We start from the raw sequence: 19700 nt of genomic DNA, 5'->3' as shown, positions 1-19700 counted from the left end.
ACAATGCAATCATATGATGATCGCATTGTTGGACAGAGAGAGGCGTTTATAAAACAGATAATTCTGATCAACTGAAGAGAAACGCAAGCTTTTACCTTCAAGCGACATTCTCATATGACCTTTTTAGGAGTTGTTCGTATCATAGTTGACCTAATGGAACAGTCAATATTCGCAAGTCCACAAGCAGCCTGAACAGGTATTACGAGTGCTTTGTTGGTGTATTAATTACAATACCATTATCTATTAACATGGTATGCGTATCACACATGCTCGTGGTACTCTGGCCACTCATAAAAAAGAAACTTGACTATGCTAATGATTCAACCAATTTTTATTATAGAATCAAGTCTTTGTATAGTCCGTCCCATTAAAAAACGAGACATCCCATCTAGTGTTAAAAGAAGAAGTGTATTAGAACAAAGAAATAAAAAGTATTATCAAGCCAATACTTACAATTTTTTAAAACGAAGGCCTTTCTGGACCTAGTCATGTTTGTAGTAGATTGTGTCCTACTGTTGTTGCCGGCTTGTCTCTCCCCCTCCTCCTGGACCCAGCAAAGGTCCTTTCGGTGGTCTTGATCCCTCTACTCCTCCTCCTCCTTCATCTGAAAATTTCCTTTTTGTGGGTCTGCTACTACCACCACCACTGCCACCACTACCTCCACCGCCGCCACTACCGCTAGAAGCTTGGCCTTGAGTTCCTTCGTCCGGCGGCATATATTTTGCAGGTCGTTTTTGCTCTCTTATCTGCGACTCACAGACCCTTGCGATGTTCTCAGCACCAACAGCATCTCGATCAAAGTATGCTTTACAATTTCGACAGTACTTGGATCGAAAAGGAACATTCTCCAATATACTGTCACAGTGAGGCCGTGGACACTTGGCAGATGTGTAGTATTCATGACAACCTACAATGGGGTAGTCTAGAGATTTTGCCTGTTCGAGCCAGATTTAATACTCGTTAAAAAAAAGACTCAAAAATTAAATGTCATTGATCAAGGGATTTTTTTTTTTTTTTACCTTTTCAACAAGCTTCTTCATCAATATCCCATGCTTCGATACTTGTCCTCGGTTTGTCTTGAATGATCCTAGTCCAATACAGATCACCGCATTCGTATTGGCATCTCTTCTTCTTCCATTGCTTCCGCCCGCAAGCTTCAGAATTGCCTTGATCACATAATCAACGCATCCGTTCTGTGCTTTTCTAATATCCCAGCTATTCCGAACAAACCACCCGTCATTATAGAAATCGACAAGCGCCCTATATTTAGTCTCCCTATTGTCGTCACTGGTCCCAGATCCACTGCTACTACTGGCCCCAACCCCACTACCAGAGAAACTACCTCCAGTACTTGATTGAGCTTGATTTAGCGGCAAGCTCATATAAGCGAAATACTGTGTTAAAGTAGGCCTTGAGAATGACGGAATATTGCTTTCAATCTCTGTAATTCCTCTTCTAAGCTTTCGCCTCTCTAGCTCGCCCTGAAACTTCTTGGATGGTTTGTAAAGGTACGCTCTAGAAATCCGGAGGATCTCACGTTCGTTAGGTTTCCTTGGATCCAACTTTGCAATTGTCATCGAGTACCTCTCGCCTGGATCGATCCCAATGATAATGGTACTTTCGGGGGGAGGGCATGCTGCCTGGGTGTCATATTTAACTTCTACATTCTCGAGGAGACGGGATCTCTGCTTCCAGTTGATCTCACGCCGGGGACTGGGACTCACCGGGAACAGCTGATTTGTGCTCGATGTACCTTCTTCAGCTGCTTCTTCTCCCTCTTCGCCATCTAAGAATGGTTCATCAACTTCCAGCAAGTCAATATCGCTGATGCCCAGCAAGATATCGTCATCTTCATTTCCGTCGTCGTCTCCATCATCACCACCATCACCTGCACCATGGCCTGAAGACGAGGATCCCTGCTGAGCACTTGAAGAAGCCTGGACTGCTTGAGATCTTTGAGTATCCGAAGGTTGGGCAGCTTGCGAACCTCTACCTCTTTTTTGCTTCGATGTGTCATAGGCAAGAAGTGTTAGGGTAAGGCCGTTTGTAAAGAACGATGTCCGTAGTTTCCTTCCAGGGCCATCATCAGATTGCAGTCCAACGTCCTTGTATCCTTTCAAGGAAAACAGCTCCTGCAACAATATCCCCTTGTGGTTAAGGATCTTGTCCTCTGCAGCCCCCTTGGTACTCATGTTTAGTTCCAACAATTGGGCTATTTCCTCTCGAACTGTTGGGTTAGACCATAATATATCCAGGAGACAGGCTTCCGTTAGGCAAAGAGACCGAGGCGAGAAAGCAGACGTAGGGAAATCCAGATATTTTTTGGCAGTTGCATTTTGCTCAAAAAAGAATTGGATGGAACTTCTTCCATCGCCTGGAATATCTATGTCAAACTAGACATTATATTGAAGAAATGATTAGGAACATTTCTATAAACATATTATAAGATAACCTCAAAATATTATAATATTATATTTACCTGCGCATTCCGATAGTGAGACCTTAGCGCTGCTTGAATAGGATCTGGTTTAAAGGACCAAGCCCTGTCTTTGCATAGAAGTATTCGTATGCTTTGAGCTGGGACGGCTTGGCTACGCTCCCTTCGCCTTTTTTCTTCACTTCCCTGCTATACCTAGATAATGGACTCATCACTCCGTGATACAACAACGCAGCAAGGCCGTAAATAAAGTCCCTGCTATCAAGAACTTCATCTAGGAGTTGTGGGGGATCAGCTGGATTGGATGGCCCAGTGGTAAGCAGGTTATCGATCCACAAGGCGCAGGCCCAGAAAGCTCGAATCCGCACCTCATTCAACATTTTAATAAATGATTGAATGAGCCCTTGAATTGTTGCAGCAAGTTGCTCGGGATTGAGATTGGGATCGGAAGTAGAGTCCAGCTTGGCAACTACACATGTCTTTAACGTGCCCAGAGTTAATGCAACAGTGGGGTGGGCCCTCTTCAACCGTCGGTCCTCGGCAGTAGCCTCCTTCACTTTCCTGGTTTTATCAGTCTTTCTGATATACTTGGCCTTCCCTTTGTTCTTCTTTTTTTTCTTCTTTTCCTCCTTAACCTCCTCTTCTTTCTCATCCTCTTTTTTTTCCTTTTCCTTTTTTTTGGGGGACTTTCTTTGACGGCTGGAGCTGACGGGACGGTCGTGTTGTTTGCAGTTGGTCAGGTCATTTTTCTTAGGTGAAAGTTCCTTTTTCTGGGTAGGGAAAACAGGCCGATAGCGATCCGGCTTTGCGCGTTTAGGGATATAGAATCTAATTAGGAACAACAATGTCAAGGGTTAGATGATTTTTTTTTTTTTTTTTTTGTATATGCTTTGGAAAATGTTCATTTGAAGGAGCTTACCTGGGTTGAGGTTGATTATTTTTATTCTGGTACCTAGCAGATATCGCAGTCCTCATTCTATCATGGTAATGAAGGAATCTTTCAGCGGTTGCTTGCTGCGAGGTCTGGGTTTGGATCCCACCAAAGAAAACATTAATTGAATGGTCAAACTGGCCTTCTGCAGGAGTTCGACGGCTACGGGCATGGACCTCACGAACATATGATACCGTCAACTTTTCGGCATCAGTGTCAGTGAGCGCAGAGATAATCTCAGCATTTGTAGCAAGACCAAAGGTTGGGATATTTGGGGTGTAATCGTTATCGGATATAATGCCATAGACCAAGAGTTGACTGTTCCTTGAAAACCCAAGGGCTTGCAGGACCTCTTGTTTCTCATAGAGTGCAAACATGTGATGGCGACGAGGGATTGGACGAAGAACTCTTTTTATAGAAGGATAGATGAGAAGGTCAGAGTCCCCAGACACAGCGATACTGGTTGGTGTACATTTGGCGGCAATACACACATCAGCCTCATTTCTACAATGGCAAATCACAAAGTTATTGTATCGACCGAATGGCGCCGCGAGCTCCCTCTTCTCGTTATGACTGAATGTGAAGAGCTGTCGAAGATTCTTTTTAATGGCAATCATATGGCTTCGAGATTCCCATTTGCCTTCATTGGACTTGGTTTCCATGTTGGCTATGAGCGTATCGAGTTTTGCATCCGCTGCTGTACGCTTAGCATCTCGGTCCCTATAGGCGCGCGTTTTTTCTTCGCAGCGAGGCCCATCAATGTGTATCGTCACTGTGGCAAGAGGACCAAAGATCTTTCGAATGATACTAGCCATAGCATGGCCGCAGGCAGTGAAAGAACTCTGCTGGCTGAATCTCCTTAGGATGATATTATGTATATCGCTGTGGAAAGTGCCAAGCAGATCCAGCTCAAAAGATGAATGGGGTTCAGCAGCAAGCTCATGTACATCAATCTCCTTTGATGGCAGGCCTCTACTTGAAAGGTATGAATAGAGTCCTTTAATGCCCATCTAGAGAAAGTATAGTGTAAAACAGTGCAAGCAATGTTGGTTTAAGCGGCTAAAGATTGAAGCTGAAGTTGTTAGAGTAGAGATAGTTTACCTTTAAGAAAGCAAAAAGTTATGATCTGTGAGGGGATGAGGGTGTAAGAGTACGGGTGAGAGCGCGAAAGCAATGTCGTTGTAAAATGAGAGAGAGAGAGGGAAAAGAGAAGGAGGCAGGACGTATTTATAGGTGTATGAAAGAGAACGAAACAAAAGGCTGATGAATTTGGAACAACTCGCATTAAACTAAAAAACAAGATTCTCAGCGACAAAGTTTTAACTTTTTGGATTTCGAGTATTGTTTACAGCTCTCCAATCATCTACATTTACCAAATCAAGCCTTCGCCATGACAATCAACAAGAAATAAAAAAAACAGACTTCCTTACGTCCCCCCTCGGTATGTGTATCTGTCTGAACACGTCCTAACTGACATCCTCTCGACAATCCTTCCAAGGCTGCAGTGTTTGAATGTGTACAGGGAACAAAAGAGGTCTAGATACAGGCTCTCTTTGTGACATTGAAGGAGATCGCATGTTTCATGGCTTTCAAGACAAGGTACCCCTACAGGCACAAGACAAAGGTATAACTCGGTTCAAACTCAAAGGAACGATTTTGCCAATGGCCTTGTTCTGAATCCACTTGCCTATGACACAGTCCAGACGAAGAGACAGCAGCAGTCTGACGTAGATGAAGAAGATCTCAGCCAGGAATTGAAACTTTCTCAAGGATTCCTTAACACGGCGTGTTTTAAAGGCAGCCGGTGAAGACCTGACAGATGAAGACTACGCAAACATAAACTGGAAGAGGAGCCCCAAACTTCTTGAAAACGTTGGACTCATATTCCATGAGCTAGGGCGATGCTCATCTGCAAATACCACAACTACCGTCTAATGCGATCCTGGTATTGCTAATGCCCTTACGTTTTCTTCGCTAGACCGTCACAACCCTGACCTGCGTCAAACGGTGAAGGTGAGAAGTAGGCTCGTCAACAGCCTGTGTGTCTTATATGCGTTGCACCAATGCTCACTGATAGGTTGGGAGGAAAGACACCAAGCCGGCAACAACAATAGGATATGATCAGTTGCATATTTCACAGTACACGTGTTACATGAAAATTTATAATACAGACATACTAACAGCTCTATGCCCCATGGTGTGGTGCCCGAGACAAACTTGTAGTTTTATTTTGATACAAATTTGGATAAATGCCCCATGGATGTGATGTGTGAACCCACATCCTATTCTCACTTCTGCTCCCTAGTTACTATTTGTCTGTCTAAAATTTTTCATGAGCTACTACAAACATGACTAGGTCGGGAAAGGCCTTCGTCTTGAAAAAGTTGCAAGTATTAGCTTGACAGTGCTTTCTTGACTAATCTCTTTATTTCTATGCTTGGTCTAGATGGTGTTTTTTTATGGAGAGGACTATTTAGACAACATATAGACCCCACATATCTTAATCATAATAAATTGGCTTGGTGGCATTGTTGTAAAAAATATCTTTGCTCAAGGGACAGAAAGATAGACACAATCAGGAAAAGGCAGGACAAAGAGTGTCAACAAGATTGACAAGAGAAAATAGAGTCAAATAACCTTGACTACAAACAGCGCCATAGAATGTCAAAAGAAAAGATGGGAGCTTTATAGGTGAGCTCACAAAATGAGTTACCGGAAGACAAATGCTTGTTGTGAAAAGGGGAAAAAGATAAATGGCAAGATGAAGTGCAGGTGAAGAATAAGACATATGGGGAAAACTGAAGACTTTATTAAGAAGGAAGTTTCTTTGGCTTTTATACTCGGTAGCTTCTAGGTGAGGCGGACCCGCCTATGACTACAAAGGCTTTGCGCAAAGATTCCTTAAGCTGGTTCGGCAGATTAGTGGATACAAAATAAACTGAAATTAATTTTAATGACCAGTCACACCACTTGCAAACAAGCGAGTCAATTGGCTGCCAATACATTTAAGAGTATTCAAAAAATATAAGGGATCGCGACCAAATGGAACGGGCTATACTTTCATTACACTCAACAATGAGCGAAGCATAATAAGCATGTGATCTAATGTCTCAATTCCAGAAAATATTACATATATAGTTTCATTACATGATAGTACATTCCACGCCTATATCCTCATGAACGCCATAACTCTCACAGTCCTGTGAGCATCTCGCCTCAAGTTCGTTCCAAGGATGTCCACATGCATAACAAAAGCTTTGTCCACAGTGGCAGACCATATGATTACAGCCTTGTTGTTTTTCAATCACAAACCGACAGGATGGACAGTGTCGCCAGTGTCGATCCTGCACCAGCTGATGCATTGCTCGATCTTCTTCTGTTTCATTACCATGTGCCTGCGCTCGATATTGTTCACAGGTTTGTCCTAATAGTGGATATGGTGGATATATATTCGAATATACATAACGTAAACATTTTAACTCAACAGATAAATTAGTCATCCAGTTTTTTTTTTTTTTTTTTGTGTATAAGTTTTTTTTTATGCTTACTTACCTCGATGGAACGGAACAGCACACGATGCACAAAACGAACTATGGCATTCAGGACAAGTCACTACTGTGCCATCACGATCATCTAAATCAATGATGGATTGACAGTCTGGTTTAGGACAGCAGACCTTATTGGCTACATGAACCTCTGCTAGTTTTCGATACCAAATCTCCAATGTCTCTGGATCCAAAACTAATTCCGCAGACTCTGTAGGAATTGGAGTCCTACAGTGAGGCTGTGGACATACTGTTGGGAATCGTGCCTGAGAACTTTGGGTTGCGTTAGTCAAGAACGATTGTAGACAAGTGAGACAAAGCCCATGATCACATGGCATCACGATTCCAATGTCCTTGGACGATATCGATGGAGTGATCGTGGGCGATCTTACTACTGTTGACATTTGTTGCTTCGGGTTGTCTGTTGAAGGAGATAATGATGGGGATGGGGATGACGAAGAAGAGGAAGATGGCTCTGAAGCCTCTCTTCTAGAAGGTGCGAATGGTTTAGTATTAGGTACAAGTGAACGTGTTGACTGAGTAGTAAATGATAATGTAAAATGAGCTTTCTTGGAAATCTCATCTATCTTTTTTGTGCCGTTCTGTTGTAGAGAATCGAGCTCAATGCTAGTAAATGAGTCAAAACAGATACCACAAGTCGTGGGTGATATGCTGGTTTTGAGTAGTTCCTGACGATCCAATGCACGATCTACATGCAAAAAAAATTGTTAGTTGCAAGTCCTCTCTTTGTTAGTTTTAGCTCTACAATCATCATATCCTCTCTCTCTCTCTCTCTCTCGCAATCATTCTTTATCAAAGAAGTTTAGTTTTTTTTTTTTTTTTTTTTTTTTAAATGATTCATACCATCTTGACGATACCTCGCTGCTGAGGATTGTGGTGAGTATCTTCCTGGAATGGGCGGCCTCCACAGCTCAGGATGATAGTTGGTAGCATGGTGACTGTAATCTCGCAGCATGGCCGGCATGATTAATAGCGTATCCGTGTCAAATCCATATTCAATTTCTTCAATGTCGAAGTCAGATTCGTTGTTATCGCTACTTTCGTTTTCGTTTTCGTTTTCGTTTTCATTTTTAATTTTGCTTCTCCGTTGAGACGATGTAGTTGCCGAAGACGTCGACGATGATGATGGCGGTGATGATGGTTGCTCTGTCTCCAAACCTTTACTGTGACTATGATTAGAAGGAGATGACTGTGGTTTTAAAGAGTTCCTTTTTGGCCCTTCAAAAGGGGATCCTCGATCTCGAGAAGGATATTCATTGTCACAATCGCTTTCAGATAGAAAAACATAATCGTCGTCTTCATATCTGTCTGGATCTTGTAATACCATCTGTTGGCTCTCTTGTGTATCTATCTTTCTCTTTCTAGGTAATTAAAAAAAAAAAAAAAAAAAAAAAAAAGGTATGTGGCAACAGCAGAAGATGCATGTGTAAACCTTCAAGTGTTGAGAGTTTTTATTTCGGCTTGGCATTTACATCATACATTACTCATGTTCAAACAACAAATTGTGATGTTGATGTTGTTGCTGTATCACAGGGTATATTCCTACCACTGTATTTTCTTTGTTGAAGTAAAAAATTGCTACTTCAGGCGAGTCAAATATAAAAAGTTGCAAATGGACATGCAAATGTTACTCTGTTGCATCCTTATTTCATTGAATTAATCTATTTGACAACCCGGGTTGTCACTCTTATTTGACAACCACCCCCAATTTAGCAGTCACACCGGCTTATTTGGCAACCCAAGGTCTTCAATTTTCACTTTTTTGTTATTTGACAACCCGGGTTGTCAAGAAAAGAAGAAAAATTGTCTTTTTCAACCTGTCACATGACAAGTCTTCACCCTCTTGCACTTATGGAGGGCCTTTCTCAGCTGGATTTCTAAAATGGTGGCAACACTCCATTATCATGACTGTGGTTATAGCTTCTTCTGTCTCTCTTTTTTTCCTTTCCGCGTCTTACGCATGCGCCATCAAGCGTCGCATAACCACTCCGAATTTATGTATGCTTATATATCCAAAAACCCCTTAGTGCATGTTACCCGTATAGGCACATTTTCTATAAAGCAAACCCTTGTTTTAGAAATCAGTTGTAATAAAAAACAACACCTCGTAACCAAAAAAAAAAGTTTGTTATTTGATGGAAGCTTTTAGATTGCTGGAGGGATTTCGTGTTGCTGAGGGATAGCAATAGAAACGATTTTCACATAATAATCTTGCCAATAAAAAAAGGGTTGTCAAATAACAGTGAGCTTGGGGTTGTCAAATTAGATATTTTACTATTTGGCAACCCCGGGTTGTCACGCAAAGAAAAAAATTGAGAAAAATAATTAAGGGGTTGTCAAATAGATTCACCCTATTTCATTGGACAGGTGGGCTTCTCTGCCATGTTGCCTGTATCACGTGATTACCGATGTGCTTTTTATGAACACGCGAGTCGCAACAAATGAACGACTCTGTAACCGACTGCATATCTTTTTTGCCACCATTTCCATAGGACGAATACAAAGACATGGATTGTTTCAAAACTCCTTTCCCCTATTATCGTACGTAAATATGGGTCTAATATCCCTTCAACGTCCCCCATATCCTCATAGGCCATTGCAGAAATATTTGACATTTTATGACTTGGTAACAGTATGAATTGATCTACAAAAGATTGGTTTCTGAACTTCACTCCACTCTTCTCTCGTTGGTATGTTTTATGGAAACGTAAAACATTGCTAATTCACTTGAATACAGAAAAATCGTCCCTGAACTTCACTCTTCAACTTGCACGCCAACTAAGCTCATCATCATTCAAGTATTATAAAAAAGTTTGCTCGAGTAACGATACCAGATAGAGTTGTTCGGAGGATGGGTAATCATAAATTTGAATGGATGCGCAATAATAATCTTTAATAATAATAGCAATAATAAATCATAGCGTGTCTGGGATTTTTTTTCTGCTGCTATTCTTTGGATTTTATTATGACAGTTTATTGCTCCATAGCAGAACCTGTCTCTCCTACATTCTCTTCAGCTTCTGCTTGAAGTTGGTGAATCTTATTCTTCTTGTTCATCTTGTACTTCCACTTCTTTTGTCTGTTCTTCTCCCTCTTGCGCTCCCGACGCTCTTCATCTATATCCATTGTCGTTGTCGTTGTCGATTCTGGTCCATTACCGTTAGATTCTGGATGCTCTACAACATAATTTTTTTCGAAAGAAGTTGCTGATGATGATTCGTCATCGTCTGAAGAACACGCTGAACTCGAGCCTGAATCATTCACCATCTCCTCCGAAGAAGATGAGGAGACCCCGTTCGTCTGCTCACTACTATCAGCTGAATCAAAGTGATCTTCTGTGTGATCAATGCTATTAGGACGCTTCTTCTTGTTCTTCTTCTTCTTTTTTGATTTAGCAGAAGTCGATGTCGATGTCCCATTTGGTGTCGTGGATGAAGACGTATTCCCATTCACATTCGTCGTGGACGCCGTGATATCATTGTTGCTGTTGTTGTTCATAGGGGAGATCGCAACTGCCGATGCTGATGATGTGTTATGTCCATTTGTCTGCAGCTGTTTGAGCTTTCCAGGGGCATTAGCACGAGTTATTCCACCACCCATAGCATTTAAGACTCGCTGCGGCGGGATTAACTTCCAATCCATGGTAGGCATCAGATTTGCAAGGGCTTTCTGCACTCGGGACTCCTGATCCTGCTCTGTCTTTTCCTTGTCTTTCTCTGCTGCTTCATGATCATATTTCATAGGCACTCCAAAACCGAGAGAGTTGCCATCTATAAATGTTAATATAAATATAATATATACAAGAGATACAAGAGTGTCAATTCACTTTTTTCTTTTTTTACTCGCTGGTGACACTTAGAAATACTCTGCTTAATCGCTTTTTTTTTTTTGTTTTTGGTATGTTTGCTTACACTTTGAACCGAGATCGATGCCATCATTTCCACGAGCAGAGACACCGGGAATACCGAAATGACGTCTGGTGAGTGGCGTCTCATTAGGTTGTCGAGATTGAAGTGGAGCAAATTGAAAACGAAGGTTGGGGTCCATGTGACACAAGGTATCTCGCGTTTGCTCTAGTGTAGCGGTTCGTAATGTCTCTTGAAAATCCTCCCACTCAGGGTTAGATCTAATCAGATCAGTCCAAAACATGGGTGAAATGGTTCCTTTGCGTTGATCATCTGTTGTCAGTGGACTTTTATTACAACCATCAATGCTGTCCCCATCTTCTTGTGATTTCTGCTCCTTTTCTTGTTGCTTCTTTTCAACATCTGCAGAGAGCCGAATGCAATTGAGGATCAAAATGATGTAGCCTTTGGACCCAGTTGGCTGAGATTTCGCCATATAATGCTCGATGAGTCGGCTGACAAGATTTGTATTTACAAAGAATCGATTGTAAACCGCTGCTTGTTCTGAGTAAAGGACAACCCGGAAAATTTTGTAGAACTGTACATGGAATGCATTGTTGAATCTGGAAATGGAAAGCCCAAATTTAGTAAAGCTTCCATATCTACATTTATTCATTCCGAGCCAACGCTTAGTTTGCGTTTTTCTCATAGTTAAAAAGAAGAGCTAGGCTTACCTGAAATGAAAAAAACTATCAACAAGTGTTGTCCAAAATGCCTCTGGGATTAATTCAAGTAGAGATGGATCCTCTTTGACGTCGCTTAGGCAGTGATACACAGAGTCTAGAAGCCATAAGCGAGCTACCGTAAACGAACATGGCAACGTATAGCCAGGAAGCGTAATCCTATAATTATAGGTACATCATTAGGGATGCCAAATTAATTCTCAAGCAAATGGATCCAAATCCAACGCTACTCGCTTTTTATCTTTTCTTTTTAAAAACATACTCTCCACCACCAGATTTTGATCCAATGAAAACGTTGCAAAGATCGGGTATAAAGCAGCGAAGGTGCTTTCCAAACTCTGTCTCAATCGGTTCAAGGTGTGATTCAACTTTATCAAACAACTTTTCTGAGGCATAAGTATTGGCAAACATGTCTTGAAAAGGTACCTGTATGCTAATAATGGGAGAAAACAGGAGTATTAAGCAAGGCACTGCACTTCTTTGCATAGCCATTTTACAAACAAAACAAAAATTGTGGTAAGCCATTTCCTTCTTTTGTTACGAACCTGCGAACAAGTACAGAATAAATAATCTCTATACATCCATTTCGTCTGACAATAGATGGAGATTGCACTCCCCGAACCAAGCGCTCTGCCCAGATAGGGTCATCCGCTAGACATGAAAAGAGGATCTTGGCTTCTTTTGCACGAGTAGCTTCATCTAGAAGTGAAACGACAAAATCTGCCATGTTTGAAGATGACTCTGTGGCGAGCGCCGAAGAAAAAAAAAAAAAAAAAAAAAAAAAAAAAGGCACATAATATTAGTTGCAAGAAATTTCCCAAATCTAGACTTGGGAAATACATAGTGAGCTACCTTTAGTGAGCGTAACCATCGCCAACAACATCTCCATAAAATGCCCGTTTTGTAGAATCTTATAGTAGCCTCTAATCCGTTCCGTGAACCCATATGCATACGTTGGGAACAGAAGCTTGGTCATGGACAAGGCTACAGGTGGCTGGTCTAAGAATGGTAACATTTCAAAGACTAAAGGTGTTTTACTGGCCCCTGTTTCTGGATCCACATCCTCAAAGACGGTGGCCATTGTCTGAACACGGAACTTTTTCAAGATTGTTTCAAACACTTTATAAAAGTGATGAAAGTTGCCATTGGACTCTGGCCTAAACACTTTGAAAAGCTCTCGCACTTCAAAAAAAAAAAAAAAAAAAAAAAAAAAAAAAAAAAAAGAGAGAGAGAAAAGAAAGGGAGAAAAAGGGAGAAAAAGTGAAACATGAGATATTATGGATGTTAGAAACACTGGCTATTCATTTTTCAACATTCCTTCCCCTTTTTTTTCATACCAATGGTCTGGTGGCTGTTGCTTAGGATAAATTCGTTATAGACATCTGGACGAGTGATGAGGTTCATAGCCGTGTAGGACTTCTTCATAAGGCTTAGATCACTGTAATCTCGAGTCCTGCGACAGTGGTCTAAATGTGTCAAGAATTTAGACTCTTGACTTTTGCCATCATCCATGTTGCTGTCAATGCTCTTTGCAATCTCTGGGTCCAAGCGTGTGATACTTTCAAGAAGATAGGGTATCATGCCTAAGACACAAAATCATTCAACAGTAGGGATGTTAGTAAGCCAAATTATTCTGGCAGACTAGATCAGGATAGCATGCGCAAATCGCTTGTTTTTTCATTTGTCGAAATCATCCACAATGTCACGCGCGCAACAGAAATTAAAAACAAAAAAAACTCACAAAACCGAATACAGCGTTTCCGAAATACATCATACCATTGATCATGAACACTTGTAGAAGCTTATCGTTCAGCTTTGTATTCTCCAGCTCTAGAAAGCGAGTGACAATCGGCTTGGCTGCCTCCAATTTGGCTTCTTCAGTTGCCTGACGCGCTGCTGCGCTCAACGCGCCCTTACTGCTCTTTGATTTGACACACTTTTTAGATTTTTTGGTGATTTTTTTCGAAGGGGTCGCTGAAACAACCTTGCCAGCTGTGCTATTCGAGTTTGAAGGCGAGGTAGACAGAGCGGCTCGTTTCTTTTTGGATGAAAGACTCGTACGTGAGCGTTTAGGGATATCCATCCGACCATTCTGTTCTCGATAGTTGTGGTTGTGGTTGTTTGAATCAGCATCATCATCATCACTGTTACTATTGCTGTTACTGTTACTGTTATCTTCGTGATCATGATCGTCGTCGCTATCTTCCGATGTGCCCTGGTCCTGACTAGAGTTGCTGTCTTCATCTTCATTATCATGGCTATCATGGTCATGGTCATGTTCATCATTATCGTCCTCTTCATCTTCATCCTGACTATCGCTCGAGGCATCATCGTTGTTATGTTTGTTACGAGCAGTTGTATGACCGTTATTGCTAATACTAGTAATGCTGGTCGTATTATTTGGAGCTTCATTAGCCATACGCTGAATATCTTCAACTTCAAGCATGTTTTCATCATCTAAGATGTCTTCAGTGATGGCTTCCAGGCCAGCATTAGAAGCGGCTGTAGCAGTTGACATGGCACTGTCGATAGAGTTGGAATGAGAATGAATGTCTGAGTTATTACTACTGTCAGGCAAGAAGGTGCTTGCAGTCCAATTCCGTCCTTTTTCTCGTTTAGAAGTGAGTTTAGCCATAATGTATGTAATTTACAGAGGAATGAAAGCAAGGCACATACAGACAATCAGTAAGAGTGTTGTAATTAGAAGGGGAGAAAAGGGAGATGTAATAAGCAACTAAATGAAATGATGAAATGGTCGCAAGATCCAACGATCAGATCTTTTCGGTTGTTAGTGGGAATGCTTTGATAAGAATGAGTAATAAATAACAATAGTAATAATAATAATAATAAAAAAAAAAAAAAAAAAAGGAAGAGAAAAGAAAAAGAATCAAAGAACGAGTTGGCTCTTGCGTGGCAATTATGTAAGAACGATAACTACCAAGATCTTGCAGAGACTTCAGAGTGTGAATCATACACCCAACACAACATTGTGTGCAGTAAAGTATTGAAGCTCAAAATTTAGGAAGACACACACTGAAGAACAGAATCCTGCTTTGTTTATTTGCACAACAAATATTAAATGTTGTATACAGTAAGGATGGTGATGATGGGCGATGGAGGGAAAAAAAAAAAAAATCAATTGACTTTCTTTCAAAACCTTGTCCCTTGCATCGCATCAATTTCATCATATTCTGGATAGGATCGATCGGCTACCATTGCATAATACATAACAGGCTTCATATCTGATCATGTTCCTTCCACTCTTTGCTATATGCTTGCACTGAAGACAGAGCTTTCTAGGCAGAGCTCTGCATTGATCCGAGCAGTTCTTTCCTACTTCACTAACTAACCGTGGCTTTGCCCAACGAAGATGCGTTTCACAAAGTAGTCAACTTGACCAATGTTTGTGAAAACCCCTTTTTATTATTACCAAACCACCTTGACAATTGCAAAACAAATGCCACAAGACCAGGACAATGTTACTCTTGCCGAGATTGAAATCATCGAGAAAGAATTAAACGCGATTGAAGAACAGATCACAACGCTCAAATGTCGGCGGATAGAACTTGAAGAATATAGAGACAGTCTTTTTGCCTCACTATCGACCTCAAAGGAGGATAGTGATAATGATAATGGAGCTCAAATAAATAGCAAAGACTACAATCGTGAGGATTTTTCATGGTCCGAGGATTTGAAGAGACTCGCCAAGGTTCATTGGAACATTACTCAATGGCGAGAGAAACAGCTTCAGGTCATGAATGCTGCACTGGATCGACGTGATGTATTTGTGCTCATGCCTACTGGTAAAGCCAAGGAAAAAATAAAAAAAATAAAAAAAAAAATAAGGAGAAGAAAAAGAAAATAACGGGAATTATTACAAACTTTTCTGTATCCATGTATGTCTACAGGTGGTGGTAAATCTCTCTGTTATCAGCTACCAGCACTGATCACTTCAGGAATTACTCTCGTGGTATCTCCACTTCTATCGCTTATCAGGGACCAGGCTTTTCATTTAGAAGAGGCGTCAATTGGTGTCGGGATGTTGACATCCAACACGTCTAAGGAAGAGAACAAGCGTATCATGGATGCCATGTTAGCAACCAAGACTAGCAGTAGTGGGTCAGGAGGGTCAAAAAGGCAACCAAAAGCTGAACTAGAGCCGCCAAGTGAACTCAGACTTGTCTATGTCACTCCAGAAAAGATCAGCAAGTCTAAAAGATTCATGAATCATCTGGAAAAAGTATATGCCGCTGGCAGACTGGCTAGGATCGTGGTGGATGAATGTCATTGCTGCTCCCAATTGGGACATGATTTTCGTCCGGATTACAAAAAACTCGGTATCTTGCGTGTTCTCTTCCCTAAAACCCCTATCATGGCACTTACAGCTACAGCGTCTTCACCAGTGATTGAATCTGTTTTGAACACTTTGAATCTTGCTCCTATTGGAAAAAGCACCAATGCGACACTCATGTTTGATTCGCCTCTCTTCCGAGCCAACCTTGTCTATAAAGTACTTTCACGTCCCAACACGAACGAAGAGACATTCCGATTTTTAGTCAACTACATCCAAACAAAGCATCACCGTTCTAATGGGATCATCTATTGCCTGTCCAAGAAAGACACCCATGTCTTTGCAGAGGGCATTTACAAAGCCAGTCAGGGGCAAATTACAACTAGTGCCTATCATTCTGATATTTTAGATGACGAGAAAAACTACATTCATGAGTGCTGGAGAGATGGACGAACTCAACTTGTATGTGCCACCATCGCATTTGGGCTCGGTATCAATCATCCCAATGTACGGTTTGTGATCCATGTATGCATGGCCAAGTCACTAGAAGGCTATTATCAAGAATCCGGACGTGCTGGCCGTGATGGATTGCCTGCTGATTGTGTGCTCCTTTATAGGGATCAAGATGCGTCAAGGCTCTCGACTCTTTGTGTCACGGAGCCTGAAGGATTGACTAATGGTACCGAATAAGTGCGGTATACTGGAATGTTCGACTGAATTCTCGCAAAGCCCCTTTGTAACTTCAGTCAACATGAAGAACGATATCACTGTCCAGGGGAGCCTGTTATTCATACTTGGTTTTTTTTTTTTTTTTTTTTTTTTTTTTTTTTGGTCTAAAGTCTATAGTATGATCAAGTACGCTCAAGATGTGCGAACTTGTCGCCATCAGCAATTCGATAACCATTTTTCAAAACATTCCAGTTCCAAAAAGCAGATACCATGCGGAATGTGTGATAACTGCTTGCTTGCGGGGAAAGATGTGGTGACAGAAGACCTTAAGACCGAGGTCCGCGCCCTGTGCTTGCTTGTCAACAAACTTCAGGAAGTGAACGAAAGGGTAACGCTGAATAAACTGGTCGAGGCCTGGAGAGGCGTAGGATCATTACGTGTGATCGCCAAGGTCGTCCGTGATGAGTACGAGACTGAGGTTGTACCTAAACGACCCAACAAAGATGTAAGCGAAAACCTTGTTTTTTAATCTTTTTTATTCTAGTTGGTTGCCCTTATTGATTTAATGGCTGGTAGTCTGATTGGATCATGCAAGCTTATGAACATTGCCTCTCTTCCATCTTTTTTTTTTTTTTTTTTTTTTTTTTTTTAATGATGGATGGTGATGGTAATAACAATTAGGACTATGATCGTATTATCAATTATTTAATTCTCAATGGATATCTTCGGGAAGACTTTCATTTTACAGCTTATTCGACTTTGGCGTAAGTTGCTTCAATTGCGCAAACCTTTTATATATATAATATATCGTGTGAGTGGATACATGGAAGGGTGAGAGCACAACCAACATCTTTTGTACAAACCGATGTTTTTGTATAACATCTCCACAATTTGTTTGGTTGTTGGTGTGCCAATAGATACATCATTAATGGACCACGATCCAATCCATTCCTGTCAAAACGGCCTTTGAGCTCATTACCCCCTGTCAACATTGAGTTTGGACGTGATCCCTCTCGGAATGCGGAGACTCTAAATGGGCGAACATCATCGTCATCAGCATCAAGTCGTTCAAGAAAGCTAGGCAGTGGATTGGATAGGAATGGTAGTGATGTAGTTTTGGAAGATGATATCCAACGAATATTGGATGAAGAAGATGGGGATAAAGACGAAGATGATGCGCCTCTAATGAAGAGGGCGAAGAAGACAAAGGCAACAACAAAGCCATCAATTACAGATCGTTATGAGCGTGGTCCCAAAAATGATGCAGCTAGATATCACAAGACGATCATTACGGTCTCAGACGATGATGCGTATGACTTTCAATAGAACAATATATACAAGTATGTATATATCATATTCAAGGATTCAGATAGACATTCTAGCACGCAAATGTTTGTTGCAAAAGCTCATGATAAGATATTAAGGATAAATGTTGCTAAAGATTATAGTATCAACATCATACCAAAGTCTGATAGCCTCTACTCTGCGGAATAGGGCTTGTAAAAGTGTCCAGTAGAGGTCGTGGGGTCATCAAGGCGAAGTAATGAAAGGCAACAGCAGCCAAAAAAGAAAGAGATGAGATGAAATGTGGGATACATACGCACTTACCATACACAAATTTGTATTTCCACATCAAATATAGAGATGTTATTCATTCTTCATTTTTTACCAGCGTCATGGATCTCTGTCACACAAGAATTGGTTAGTTTTCTATCCAGAGTGCATGTAATTATAAACTGATCTGGGTTTAAGGTTGGAAAGAAAGAAAAGATGGACCTACTCTATTCTTCGCCATTAACCTTTTTTTTTTTTATTGCTTACAAGTACATGTACATGTATACAGAAAATATGAATGTCTGTTTAATTGTTTTTACTGAATCAGTTCGCAAATGTGAGAGAGAGATTAGATCGCTTTCAGATGCCAATAGATTTCCTTGGTATGTATATATCAAGACGTGGGAATTGTCACTCTCGGCCAAAAAAAAAAAAAAAAAAAAAAGAAAGAGATAATGACAAAGAAGTGTGGTTTTCTTCTTCGCCTTTTCCAACATCGAGCAGAAAAAAAGAAGTGGCGAAGCGACAAGAGGAAGATGTTTTATTATTTATTTTTTTTCAGCGTGAGAGACCGATGGCGATGGTGTGATCCGTGTTGATGTTCTTGATGCAATGGTCCGATGACTGTAATAAGGGATGTAACAAGAGATGCCACTTTCAAACCCCTCTTCCCCTTTACTGCTCTCAAAGTGCAACGATACATGCCTCTGCCCATGCTGAGACATTGACAACAGATTCTCCATTCCCGCCATTTTGGCATTTTGCGGGATGGATTACAACGTAATTGGCGACTATATTCATACTCAATTGAATATGAAATGCTGCTATAAGGTACTACTCACAGATTATGGGGACGGAGATGAAACACAAAGAGGCATGTTGTAGTGTAAAAGCCTATAAACAGAATTAGTCTGAATAAAAAAAAAAAGCAACTGAAGTAAATAAGGGGTTACAAATGTGTGTGGGACAGTAGATGCTGATGGTTGTGGATCAATGGCTAGAGCAAACAGTTTACAATAGCAAGAGGGGATTGATGCATGACCGACTATAACGGAAAAAATATGTGTGTGTATTGTATCCACCGAGAATAGTTTACTTGAATTTATTTTAAAAGAGGAATTTTAAACGGGAAAAAGAGGGGAGGGAAAAAAATTGGCTTGTGCCTGAGTATGTTATGCAGCATACATCTGCTTATGAATACAACAGGTGTTTTGAGTATGTCTCTATTTGTAACATGTCAAAGATGTCGCAAGCATTTGAATTATGCACCTTGACTCTGCTTTGCCTTGCCTTGCTTTTTGCATTAAAATACTTGTAAGTGAAGAAAATAAAAAAAGATGAGAATGAAAATGAGCATGAACCCAAAATGAATGTGACAGAAAATGTACATGTAGCTTGGTGGATTTTTTTTTTTTTTAAAAAAAAAGCTTTTCTCTCATACTCAGCCCTTCTCTCCTTTTTCACCAATGTCCGTTACACGATTGGACTCTCCACAAAACATTTCTTAACATCTGCATAAAAATATATCCTTCTTTCTTTCTCTTTCTCTCTCTTCTTCTCTCTTTGTCTTTGTCTCCTTTCTTTTCACTCCCTCGCTCGTTTACTCACACTCATTTCTTCATCCTCACTTCTCTATTCAATCGATCCTGTACTGACCATTACCT

At 40.8% G+C, this 19700-nt stretch overlaps 6 protein-coding genes across 6 annotated transcripts; 1 reads left to right on the top strand and 5 right to left on the bottom strand.

Annotated features, from left to right (window-relative positions):
* Positions 1-3311: 3311 nt before the first annotated feature.
* On the bottom strand, positions 3312-4758 carry BCR41DRAFT_347894 (hypothetical protein). The gene has a single exon (XM_022023185.1). The coding sequence runs from the start codon at positions 4376-4378 to the stop codon at positions 3353-3355; it is 1026 nt and encodes a 341-aa protein (XP_021884537.1). The 5' UTR covers positions 4379-4758; the 3' UTR covers positions 3312-3352.
* Positions 4759-5647: 889 nt separating this feature from the next.
* On the bottom strand, positions 5648-6241 carry BCR41DRAFT_347893 (hypothetical protein). The gene has a single exon (XM_022023184.1). It carries the CDS (start codon positions 6154-6156, stop codon positions 5944-5946), a length of 213 nt encoding a protein of 70 aa, XP_021884536.1. The 5' UTR covers positions 6157-6241; the 3' UTR covers positions 5648-5943.
* Positions 6242-6333: 92 nt separating this feature from the next.
* On the bottom strand, positions 6334-7993 carry BCR41DRAFT_205551 (hypothetical protein). Its single transcript, XM_022019919.1, has 3 exons — positions 7792-7993; positions 6921-7622; positions 6334-6792 (listed from the first exon to the last, which is right to left on the bottom strand). The coding sequence occupies exons 1-3, from the start codon at positions 7865-7867 to the stop codon at positions 6512-6514; spliced, it is 1059 nt and encodes a 352-aa protein (XP_021884535.1). The 5' UTR covers positions 7868-7993; the 3' UTR covers positions 6334-6511.
* A 1814-nt stretch (positions 7994-9807) lies between these two features.
* Positions 9808-12288, bottom strand: BCR41DRAFT_205511 (hypothetical protein). Its single transcript, XM_022019918.1, has 5 exons — positions 12068-12288; positions 11785-11955; positions 11514-11681; positions 10846-11402; positions 9808-10704 (listed from the first exon to the last, which is right to left on the bottom strand). The coding sequence occupies exons 1-5, from the start codon at positions 12247-12249 to the stop codon at positions 9908-9910; spliced, it is 1875 nt and encodes a 624-aa protein (XP_021884534.1). The 5' UTR covers positions 12250-12288; the 3' UTR covers positions 9808-9907.
* Positions 12289-12310: 22 nt separating this feature from the next.
* Positions 12311-14389, bottom strand: BCR41DRAFT_205506 (hypothetical protein). The gene is made up of 3 exons (XM_022019917.1): positions 13299-14389; positions 12860-13105; positions 12311-12704 (listed from the first exon to the last, which is right to left on the bottom strand). The coding sequence occupies exons 1-3, from the start codon at positions 14155-14157 to the stop codon at positions 12346-12348; spliced, it is 1464 nt and encodes a 487-aa protein (XP_021884533.1). The 5' UTR covers positions 14158-14389; the 3' UTR covers positions 12311-12345.
* Positions 14390-14878: 489 nt separating this feature from the next.
* Positions 14879-17903, top strand: BCR41DRAFT_419737 (P-loop containing nucleoside triphosphate hydrolase protein). The gene is made up of 5 exons (XM_022029805.1): positions 14879-15325; positions 15431-16492; positions 16653-16987; positions 17164-17246; positions 17400-17903. Exons 1-5 carry the CDS (start codon positions 14923-14925, stop codon positions 17806-17808), a joined length of 2292 nt encoding a protein of 763 aa, XP_021884532.1. The 5' UTR covers positions 14879-14922; the 3' UTR covers positions 17809-17903.
* Positions 17904-19700: the final 1797 nt, after the last annotated feature.

The sequence above is a fragment of the Lobosporangium transversale genome (assembly GCF_002105155.1).
Source record: "Lobosporangium transversale strain NRRL 3116 chromosome Unknown BCR41scaffold_6, whole genome shotgun sequence".
NCBI lineage: Eukaryota > Fungi > Mortierellomycota > Mortierellomycetes > Mortierellales > Mortierellaceae > Lobosporangium > Lobosporangium transversale.
This window is presented reverse-complemented; position numbering and strand designations above follow the sequence as displayed.

Coding starts and splice junctions, on each gene's coding strand:
- BCR41DRAFT_347894 (XM_022023185.1), bottom strand. CDS start 4,378: ATGGGCATTAAAGGACTCTATTCATACCTTTCAAGTAGAGGCCTGCCA.
- BCR41DRAFT_347893 (XM_022023184.1), bottom strand. CDS start 6,156: ATGTCTTATTCTTCACCTGCACTTCATCTTGCCATTTATCTTTTTCCC.
- BCR41DRAFT_205551 (XM_022019919.1), bottom strand. CDS start 7,867: ATGCTACCAACTATCATCCTGAGCTGTGGAGGCCGCCCATTCCAGGAA. Junction 7,623..7,791: donor CCACAATCCTCAGCAGCGAG/GTATCGTCAAGA, acceptor TTTTGCATGTAG/ATCGTGCATTGGATCGTCAG. Junction 6,793..6,920: donor TGCTGTTCCGTTCCATCGAG/GTAAGTAAGCAT, acceptor ATCCACTATTAG/GACAAACCTGTGAACAATAT.
- BCR41DRAFT_205511 (XM_022019918.1), bottom strand. CDS start 12,249: ATGGCAGATTTTGTCGTTTCACTTCTAGATGAAGCTACTCGTGCAAAA. Junction 11,682..11,784: donor TCAAAATCTGGTGGTGGAGA/GTATGTTTTTAA, acceptor CTATAATTATAG/GATTACGCTTCCTGGCTATA. Junction 10,705..10,845: donor CATCGATCTCGGTTCAAAGT/GTAAGCAAACAT, acceptor TAACATTTATAG/ATGGCAACTCTCTCGGTTTT.
- BCR41DRAFT_205506 (XM_022019917.1), bottom strand. CDS start 14,157: ATGGCTAAACTCACTTCTAAACGAGAAAAAGGACGGAATTGGACTGCA. Junction 13,106..13,298: donor ACAAGTGTTCATGATCAATG/GTATGATGTATT, acceptor TTTGTGTCTTAG/GCATGATACCCTATCTTCTT. Junction 12,705..12,859: donor CAACAGCCACCAGACCATTG/GTATGAAAAAAA, acceptor TTTTTTTTGAAG/TGCGAGAGCTTTTCAAAGTG.
- BCR41DRAFT_419737 (XM_022029805.1), top strand. CDS start 14,923: ATGTTTGTGAAAACCCCTTTTTATTATTACCAAACCACCTTGACAATT. Junction 16,493..16,652: donor GCCTGAAGGATTGACTAATG/GTACCGAATAAG, acceptor TTTGGTCTAAAG/TCTATAGTATGATCAAGTAC. Junction 16,988..17,163: donor CTAAACGACCCAACAAAGAT/GTAAGCGAAAAC, acceptor AATAACAATTAG/GACTATGATCGTATTATCAA.